Consider the following 10,792-nt stretch of genomic DNA (forward strand, 5'->3'; position numbering starts at 1 on the left):
GTTGCAGGGGGGCTGGAGCCTATCCCAGCATACATTGGGCGAAAGGCAGGAATACACCCTGGACAGGTCGCCAGTCCATCGCAGGGCACACACACCATTCACGCACACACTCATTCCTATGGGCAATTTAGACTCTCCAATCAGCCTAACCTGCATGTCTTTGGACTGTGGGAGGAAACCGGAGTACCCGGAGGAAACCCACGCAGACACGGGGAGAACATGCAAACTCCGCACAGAGAGGCCCCGGCCGACGGGGATTCGAACCCAGGACCTCCTTGCTGTGAGGCTAAATGGGTGAATGACACGCATTAATTGTAAAGTGCTTTGTATAAAAGCGCGATATAAATGCAGTCCATTTACAGTTTCATGATGAGTATCCCCCTCCAACGTGTCAACATATGGTGGTCGCACGTTGGACAGCAGTGAGCCATGACTCTTGATGAAACATTGGGAAGGTGCCATTGTCATCCATTCTTACAATGCCACTCAACTCAATTCAGTTTCAGCCATTGCAGTCCAGCTACTCCAGATTAACGTCCGAGTTTACTACAAAACTGTACAATGATGACGGCTATTGCAGTACCGAAGCATTGTGGGCAAATAACGCGCACTTCATTTTAAATTCGCTCAGAAGTCTCTCTTCGTGTGTGCGCGCCCATCAAGAGTGGTCCGCTCACGTGCTCGTTCATGCGCAATCACATGACACGGCTAACGTGACCCGGATACATCGGCGCGAACATGGCGGACGCAGACAGTTCGAAGTCGCTGAACGGCTTGCTAAATGGGATCGCTCAGATAGTGTACTATAACAACTCGGAAATCACAGAGGAGCTTTTGAAAAATGAACTCTACCCTGACTTGTCGGTGGAGGAGTTTCACGTTTTACTCGAGAAGATGAAAGGTCTTTTGAAGGTAGCTAGCTAGCCTTTCAGTTTTTGTTGTTGAAATCAGATGATTACATTTTTAACGTTTGTATGTGCAATGCTGATTGTATTGATTGGATGTTTGTATTGATTAAATGCTTTTTCCTTTGTGTCACAGTCTGTACGATGGACATCGTTAATTAAGTTTGCGTAATCTAACTTAGAAACGAATGCCCAAAGAATGCCAAAGCACTGTTGCGTTATAGCTGTCTTAGCAGTGACAATCGGTGCTGTTGTGGTCCAATACGCTGCATAAATTGTCTGCTTAGTTGTAGGTTGTAAATACCGACATTCATTAAAACCTGACCAGACAATATTGGAACTGCGGCTTTCACTTAAACCGGTAGCTGGCTTACTACCTATGCCATTGCACACTTTGCAAGGGCCTGGACAAGCTACACTGTGTTAATTATTTATTTTGGACTTCTTAATTGCCGCAATTTATCTGCCGTTCATACCCGCGACCCTATTTGTTCCACAGGCTTTCCTAAAATTTCTCCATGGCCGATTTGCTTGTGATTCTCCCCTGGAATTCCTTTCCAAAGCGTTTTCGCTTTTTAATACGAGCAGCAGATGGCAGTATAACACTATGCGTCCCTTGTCGTTGATTTCTGGTCATATAGTAATCTCCGTTTAAGGAAGTAAACGGATGATTGGTCAGAAAATATCTGCAAGAAAACAAATAACATGTTGATTGTTTTTTATGATTGAATATTATTTATTTTACCTGGATAAAAATGAAAAATTAAACTAGATATAGATATAGGCCACACTCTTGGCCTGTTTTTCACAGATTAAGACTCGTAATCTGTAATCCCTCATAGACTAAATTCAATTTTGAGTGGACATTCTCCATACAAAACTCAATTTAGTCCAGGACTCAACGTAATCTGTGTCTGTGAAACCGAGTTCGGTCTTCTCCATTTCGCTTTGTTTTTAAGTGTTTTCTTATGAGTTAAGAACATCAAAAGTCAGTCCACTCGCTTGCGTGTAGCAGGCTGAAGACTCTCCACTAGGGGGCGCTGTTAGCACTGACAGCGCTTCTCACTGTGCCTCCCTCTCCTCCCCTGGTCTCTCCCCCCCCGGTCTCTCCCCCTGGTCTCTCCCCCCCTGGTCTCTCCCCCCCCGGTCTCTCCCCCCCTGGTCTCTCCCCCCCTGGTCTCTCCCCCCCTGGTCTCTCCCCCCGGTCTCTCCCCCTGGTCTCTCTCCCCCTGGTCTCTCCCCCCCTGGTCTCTCCCCCCCCTGGTCTCTCCCCCCCCTGGTCTCTCCCCCCCCTGGTCTCTCCCCCCCCTGGTCTCTCCCCCCCCTGGTCTCTCCCCCCCCTGGTCTCTCCCCCCCTGGTCTCTCCCCCCCTGGTCTGTCTCCCCCTGCAGTCCGTGGCCTCGGCGGACATGGACCAGGCCCAGCTGGAGGCCTTCCTGACGGCGCAGGTGCGTAAGCAGGGCGGGGGCGCGGTGAGCAGCGCGCAGGCCGCGGCGCTGGGCCGGTTCTGGAGGAGCCAGCGGGCGCGGGTCCGAGAGAGCCTCCTGGCGCTGAGCCGCTGGGAGCCCGCGCTGCGCGGCCTGGCCTGGAGGGTGGACCTGCAGACCTCCGCCAGCAGGGGGCAGCATCAGCCCGCCAGCGCGCCCGTCGCCCTGCTGGAGCTGGAGACCGGCCGGGCTGGAGAGGTACGGGCCGGGGCGGGCGGGGCGGGCTGGAGAGGTACGGGCGGGGCCGGGGCAGGGCGGGCTGGAGAGGTACGGGCGGGGCCGGGGTGGGCTGGAGAGGTACGGGCGGGGCCGGGGCGGGCGGGGCGGGCTGGAGAGGTACGGGCGGGGCCGGGGCGGGCGGGGCGGGCTGGAGAGGTACGGGCGGGGCGGGCGGGGCGGGGCTGTGTGAAAATGTTCAGAGCAGTGTTTCTCCATCCTGATCCTGGAGACCCACAGTGTCCGCTGCGTTACTCAGCTCCTCGTCCTGTGTCTGCTGGCATTTGCTTCAAACGTGCGCTACTCCGCCTGATCTCCGCCCAAATAAAAAGTGGGCACGCGAACAGCAGGACCTTAAATCGTGCATTTAAGCTTCAGGTTGAAATTTGACCCTTCTTGGCGCCTTTTTCAGGTCACTTCCTGTTTGTCCCTTATTGCTGGGGGAGTTATTATTTCTAGTTAAGAAATTCAAATTCTCACTCAGATTAATGCTGCCAAATCCCGGTCCTCGCCCGCAGTCACTCACACAATGCCTCATGCAAACGAGCGAGCAAATCCCTGTTTGTACAACACGTTTCACACAGAACTGCAACACAATGAACTGTACCTGGACATACGAACAGAATAGAAATAATGAGAAGGCAGTATTAAATAAAACAAAATGATTAAGATTAACATAAATGGGCTCTATTTGGGGTCCAACCCCAGAGACGGGTCCAACATTCCCTTTGTAAGGCACCTGAGGCAGGTCTGACCCCCCTCGAGAAGTTAACACAACCAGGAGGCACCTTGGGTCAAAGCCGTGCTGAAAAGGCGTGTCTTTACATTTCTCTGCATAATGTGGGAGGATTCAGTCAGGGGAAGGGACAGCCCTGTGTGAGAGTGTGAGTGTGAGTGTGTGGAGGGGGGGGGGGGTCCTATTGTTCTTCTCCTGGCTGGGGCCTCTCCTGCAGCCCTGGTCACAGCCACATCGGAGGACTTCCCTCACAGAGAGCAGTCGGACAGGAAATAATATCGCTCCGTATTGTGTGACCCGGATGCGAGATGGCGAGTCGGGGTCAAACGTGGGGTTTTTATAAATAAACCCGTCGCTGCATCCGTCGCAGCGGTCAGTACAGCACGGTCCAGACTTTCTCCTGGCACGAGCATTCACGGGTTCATCGTCATCAAGCCATCGGAGGACGAGGCCCGTTAAAAACAAGGCCTACGCATCGCCATGGTTCCCAGACCGGCGCCAGGCCCCTCACAAGATGGACGCCGATCCCCAGCGGTCGGTTGGTCAGGCTGTGGGGCCGACCTTCTCACGAACCTTCTGCGTTCTTCCTCCTCCGACTGGCTGTTCAGGTCTAACCGCTCAATAAGCCTTCGTTCCTGTTTTATGGTGCGGCTACATACGGGGCAGCTCCTGAATTTGACCGCGATTGTTTAGCAGCGACGAGGCAGCCAGAAGAGGACCTGGTTTTTTGTTTGGAGGTTTTGAGGTTTTGACTGCTCTCCACTGCTCTCTGCTCTCAAAATATTTTTTGCGTGACGTGCGTGCCGGTGACCTTCACACCCTATTAGAAGGACTTAATGTTCGCAATTTTGTAAAGGGTTTTCTGCGGGTCGGGATTTTGCATGGCGTGGACGATCAGCACATTCCACCGTCTGAACCCCGCTGCTCCACAGGGGACTCCACAGGACTTTAGTCAACTTTGGTTGCCATGGCAGCGAGTTGCCTAATCTGTCTGTTGTATTGTGTGCGGTCTTATTGAAATCGCACTCCTGGCTCTCAGCCTCGCTCTGAACACGGCAGGTGGTTAATTGTCAGGTAATGCTATATTACCATATAATTTATTATTGTATATTAGGCATTGTTCCCCCCCCCCGCCCCCCCCCCACAGGAAACAATGACTGGGGTTTCTTTATTTCTATTTCTATGACAAAAAAAAATAAAAAAATACCCCAGCCGTCTCTGCACCTGTGCAGCGCAGTAAAGCGATAACTTGGGACATTTTGGAGGGTATGCTGTTACAGGGCAGCCTGTAGTCTAGTGGCTAAAGTGGCTATAGCATAGTGGCTAAGGTACCTGTAGCCTCGAGGCTAAGGCGACTGCAGCCTAGTGGCTAATGTGCTTGACTGGGACCTGGAGGATTTGCACTGCAAGTCACTAGTTAATGAGACCAAAGAAGGGCTAGCCTTCATGATAAAACTGTGCCGCTTTGTCTAGCTAAGGTGCATGACTGGGACCCAGAAGGTTACAATAAGATCCCCACAGCTGTTGGGCCCTTGAGCAAGGCCCTTAACCCCACATTGCTCTGGGGGGGGGGGGGGGGGGGATTGTCTCCTGCTTCAGTCAACTGTGAGTCGCTTTGGGTAAGAAAAGAGTCCGCTAGCAGTAGCTGTAATGGGATGAGCGTGAAAGGCATAAATGAGCTCACAGCCTGTGGTCCGCTCTCTCAAGCCTCTCTCGCTCGTCAGGGCCTCCCAGTCTCGGAGAGGAGGACGTTGGCTCTCGTGAGCCTGAAGGGCGGCTATAAATACGCTGTCGCCCTGGCACGAGCCAAATTAGGCCTCTGGTCTATTTTTCCAGAAATCATGACCTGTTTTTGCGTCTGGAGCGGCTGATCGTGGTTCCTCTACTGCCCCCTGGCTGTGTGGATGACCCGTGAGTTCACGCTCAGGAATGAAGCACCTTAAAAAAGGTACAAATGGTCGCTGGGGCTGTACCTTATCGGTACATAAGACTGTACCCCAGCCATCAATGTACAATTAATTTGTATATTATATTATATTTATATATAATTACACAATACCCGTTTTGCTTTGAACTCGCTATCTGCACTCCGGTTTATTGAAAGGTCCTCCAAAAGTTTGCCATCTTTACAGTCTGTGAGTCAGACCTGTGGTTGGTGGGCCTTTTTCAGCATGTATGAACTGTCTTGCAATATGATGAACTCTGATTTGGCATTTGACTACAGTGGCAGTCTCCTCAAATCTACTTTTTTTCTTTTTCTTTTTCTTTTTCTCCCGTCTCTGAACGTTGAGTGGGTGTGCGCAGCGATGTCAGTTGTGTGTTTTTGGTGGTGTTATTGGACGCGAGTCTCAGAAGGACCTCCTCCCAGAATGCAGCTGGGTAAACGGCAGCATGCAGACGACGCTCGGCTCTGGGAACAACACGGAAACTCCCTGCAGACGGGTGCCGCGTCTCTGACTCGCACACAGGGCCTGCAGCAGAGTAACGGCAAACAGGAGGCGCTCCGTGTTTCACCGCTCAAACGGTCCTGTTTAACGAACATCGCTAGGGGCGATAACCTTCTCAAAAGGCCACACTCGTGCTACAGAGGCGCCTAACCTCACTCTGAAAGGTTTCATTTCTGAAACCGGGGGGGATGTTGGGTAAAAAAAATAAAACCCTGCACCTGGAGAGCCACAGTGACTGCTGGTGTTTTGAGAATATGTGTCGTGTCGTTTTGAGAATGTGTTGATCGATGTTTCGAGACTGTGTGTTGTGTCGTTTCGAGAATGTGTTGGTCGATGTTTCGAGACTGGGTTGAGTGGCTTTTTGAGACTTTGTTTTACTGATTGTTGAGCGAAGGTTTGAGACGGTTGAACCTGCTAAGATGGCCGATTTCACTTTCGCTTCCATTGGCCGTAGACCCGGCCTCACGCCCTGGAGCCTTTCCGCAGAACCGGATGAGTAAGTGCATTTCCTGTTCGCAAGATTTTCTCGCTGCACGAGATTCTGCACCTTTATGTTAAAAATGAACCGACTGCAGATTACCGCCTAACCCCAGGTTCTGCTCGTGTCTCCTGTGTGTGTATTCCAGCTGCCTCTCAAATTCTAAACTGATGACGCTGAATTAGTCATAGTCAATGCAGTACCCAGTCTGGAGATTGATTAGAGCACGGTTGGGAACTCTCACGCTTGTGACTGGAGAAACATTCTTTCAGGATCTGCCTTGTTACCCGAACACGCCTCGCGCCACATAACAAGAGTGCAACAAAAAACGAAGCTGTTACTCGATGAAACAAATTGGCAAAGGGACACCTCCCCCCTGCTGCAATGTCAAACACCCCCCCCCCGATAGGGGGGGCACAGTGAATCAGCCCCCCCACGCTGACAGGAGTCAGCAGCTCTGCGTTAGAACAGTCATGCTTGGTGATTCTGTGCCAACTTCTGCTCTTAATTATTAACCTCTGATTGATGCAACTGCCCAATCACCCGTAACTGCCAGTTATACAATCAGACACACACACACACACAGACAAACCACACACACACTAACTTACATACACTCACACACACACACACACACACACACATGCACAGAGACAAACCGCACACACACACACACTCATACACAGACAATCCGCACCCACATACACACAACACACACAAAACACCACAAGCACACACACGCACACACACACACACACACACACACACACACACACATCAGACACGCACGCACACACCGCATACACGCGCACACACCGCATGCACACACACGCACACACACCGCATGCACACACACACACACACGCAGCCCAGGCACAGGGAGATGGATCTATCCCCGGTAGTGCTGTCAATGGGAAGTCCTACATGCCAGGTAAATTATACTTGATTGGGGCCGTTATTAAATCAGGACGGCTGTCTGCCCGTGCCTGGAGGACAGGACCAGTTTGTCATTTGGTTAAGTAGCTTGGGGGGGGGGGGGGGGGAGCTGCGTTCCAGACATTGCAGGGAATAATTTCTCTTATTTATTTAAGTTTCACGTCGGAGATTGGGCACGTCGATGAGACCGTCTCTCCCGGGACTGTCCTCTGTAAGATCCCCAGCTTGAGTCGTGGCTTCATTGCAGACTTTGTACCCCCCTGACAGAACTCAGCCGTTCTTTCAGCCCCGCATGCCGAGTCCCCCGCCATGCTGCTTTCTGTAATGCTCTTCCTTATTTCACTGACCCTCTCTCTGTCCTCTGGATCATGCAGAAGCCAGGTGAACTGTGAGGAGGAGAGGATGTGGTGCGGTGTGTGCCGGCGCCTCGGCTTAAAGCAGGGGGTGCACAGACCGCAGGGGGGCCACGGAGGTTCTGTTGGGGCCCCCCCCCCCCCCCCCCGGTGTGACTCTGCTGTGCCTGGATATTTATTTGGGAAAATACATTCAATTAAAAATACAACCCTTCTAAATCTACAGTCCAAGAGGAAACCCTGTGATTCCACTGAAGAACCCTGTCAAGTTTAGCGGGTTCTTTGTCTTGACACCTGTGGCAGAGGGTTCCGTAAAGAACTCAAAAGGGTTCCCCTATGGAGACAGGCCAAAGAACCCTTTCAGAACCGCTTCATGTATGACGGGTCCCTGGATCAGTACAGAGTAACTCCAGCCCGGTCAGGATGACTGGTGACGCCTGCCCATGTCGCGTCCGGGAGAGCATTGTGGGATTGTGCAGGTGAATTATTCCGAGGAAAGTTTGTTTTGAGAACTTTCTGGAAGGAGCTGAAAGATGAGGGATGGGCTCTAACCCGAGTTCCTCCCTCGAGAATAACACTCCACATATCATAGCCTTTCCACCAGGGAAGATTCCTGTTATTTATTTGGTTCATTTATCTCCGAATGAAAGATGGTCTGGTCTTTGTTCTGGGGACCTAGAATGGTTCAAGCAAAAAACATTTCTGCATATTTTTTCCAATTTTCTCTTGCACAATGAATTTGTCTTTGGCTATTTCATTAAAGTTATTGTGCTGTTACGGCACGGCTGAGATTGGAAGTGTAAAACCAATACCCAGTCATTCAATTATGGAAATATGTGAATAAATGATGTTTATTTCATATCCTTCTAGGCGAGACAATCTTGTCAGCCATTTAGTGAACCCAACTAATCATATTCATCCCTGTAATGAGGGTATAAAATCATCACATTGTTCATTTCTGTATTATAGTGGGAATCTGTAGCTGTTCAATGATATGGGAAGGTAAAAGTGCCTCAAAGTTTTCTTGTTTTCTGTAAATTTCTCACTGGATTCTTGATGTTTTTTTTTAAGTGCAAGTTGTGAGTTTCTGCCGGTGAGATCTCCCTGGCCTTCTGTTTTGTTTGCGGGATAGCTAATCGCTACCGACATTTTCAAGTTCAATTGTGCCTTGACACAATAGTAGCTAGGCTATCCATTACTGTGAAAACAACTGGGTCACTTGTTACACACAGACTTTTAAAAACAAGCCCAAAGAAAAACAAGCTCGATGTCGGGTATTGTAAGCGGGCTTGGCAAGGCTGTCCTTGTTTTCCCCTCTGCTCATGGGTAATCTCCGCCTCGGCGTGGAGACCGCCGCTGCCTGCCAAAACTAACATTCCCAGACGGGCCAATCTCACCAAATCTCTGGAGATCAGGCCATCTGGGGTCCCAAGAAAGAGACCGGCCTGAGAGGAGATAAGACCGGGGATGCTCAACCACGTCAGGAAACGAGTGGAAGCAGAGAAAAGCTGCCTGGCGCTTGAGTTCTGGACAGATCGACTCAAAGTCCCGGCTGAAGAAGGACAGACTTCTTGAGTTAGCTCAAGCTAGGTTTTGAAACAGCCGGTAGCCGGTTGACCTGTTCAGACCGGTGCCACGCTCAACATGGTTTGACCAGCTCAAGCTAGGTTTTGAAACAGCCGGGTGCTGGTAATTCTGCGCTGGTCACCAATGAATTTTACAGCAAGGGGATGCGTTGCAATAAGTATGGTTTTCAAATTAGTTTTCTTTGCTTCTGTTAGTCTGTTTAGTTTTGGATGAAACTTGGATAGTTTGGGTGCAGCTGTTTGCCCTGATAAGCCACAGAGGTAGTCAAACACCGCAGGACGGAGAGGCGGGTGAAGTTAGAGACGCCCCAGATTCCTGTCGTCCACCCCGGCCCCGGCCCCGTTTCCCGGCCGGCTCTCCCAGCGGTGGCCATGTTTAAAAACAGCGCCGTCGTTTTTAACTCCAGGTCGTTGACCCTGTGCGCGTTGAGGACAGACAGGATGTCGTCGGGCGTCCTTCTCCGGGGCCTTAGATCTCTGTGCCAAGTCAAAAAAAAAAAAAGAAAGAAAAGAAAAGCAAAACCCCTGCTTCCTGTCTGCGTGGGCGGGCTGGGGGGAGGCTCGTGGGCCGGGCCCCCCCACCCTGAGGCTCGGTCAGCACGGCTCTCTGATCATCCACAGCTGGTGTGTTTGTTAGTTATTGGGGTGTGTTTGTGTGTGTTTGTTAGTTATTGGGGTGTGTTTGTGTGTGTTTGTTAGTCATTGGGGTGTGTTTGTTAGTTATTGGGGTGTGTTTGTTAGTTATTGGGGTGTGTTTGTGTGTGTTTGTTAGTCATTGGGGTGTGTTTGTGTGTGTTTGTTAGTTATTGGGGTGTGTTTGTGTGTGTTTGTTAGTTATTGGGGTGTGTTGGGGTATGTGATTTCTTGTAGAATAAAAAAAAATAATGAAGGCTAAAGATGGATAGAAAAACAGACAAGACAGGTGTGGTTGTTTGTGTCTTTGTGTGCGCACAAATACAGTGAGGTTCATAAGTATTTGGACGGCGCAACCTTAAAAGGCTGTAATTCCTACCCAGTGGACTCAATATTATAAATATAGCGTCTGCGCTTCACCTCGTGTGTGTTACTGCGGGCAGCGTAGCGGGAGAACTGCGCACGGTTCCTTCCAGAGGAGACCGTGGGAGACGGGAGGCTGAGGAGCCGCTCCGCGTTCCCACGCCTCCGCTCCGACGGGCACGTCGGGGGCTCCCGCGTTTGGGGCAAACGGCGAGCGAGCGTTGCACTCTGGGACATGCGTGCGTAACCGAGCAGATCCTCGCGTGGCGACGCACGCCCACGTCTCGCAGGAAGCGCAGATTTAGCCCGGCGTTTACCTGCCTGTGGGGGGGGCGGTTATTCATCCCCAGCGCTGACCAATCGCGCCACACGGTGACCTCGGTGCCCAATCCGGGGCTTGGATTTTGGCCACAGGATCTGTACACGTTGTACCAAACGCAGCGTGCCGAAATTAGGGTTTTTCAAAGATATAATCTTCTCTTGATCAAATGTTACAAAAAGCTCATTGTTAGCTCCGTGAGTGGCACCGGGCTGGGCAGCAAGGGCGGGATTTGTGCAGTAATGCTGGGCGAGACACCGCAGGACGTGGAGCTGAGTAGCACTGCAGGACGTGGAGTTGAGTAGCACTGCAGACACTGCAGGACGTGGAGTT

General features: G+C 51.1%; 1 protein-coding gene across 1 annotated transcript in view; it reads left to right on the plus strand.

The window, feature by feature from the left end:
- The first annotated feature begins 665 nt into the window (after positions 1–665).
- The window catches only part of commd1 (copper metabolism (Murr1) domain containing 1), a 23,729-nt gene continuing 13,602 nt past the window's right edge, over positions 666–10,792 (plus strand). Inside the window, exons 1-2 of the mRNA XM_061233016.1 lie at positions 666–912; positions 2,297–2,590. Of these exons, the coding sequence (XP_061089000.1) occupies positions 739–912; positions 2,297–2,590 (468 nt within the window). The 5' untranslated portion in view covers positions 666–738. The remainder of the gene's footprint in view (positions 913–2,296; positions 2,591–10,792) is intronic.

The sequence above is a fragment of the Conger conger genome, chromosome 2 (assembly GCF_963514075.1).
Source record: "Conger conger chromosome 2, fConCon1.1, whole genome shotgun sequence".
Lineage (NCBI taxonomy): Eukaryota > Metazoa > Chordata > Actinopteri > Anguilliformes > Congridae > Conger > Conger conger.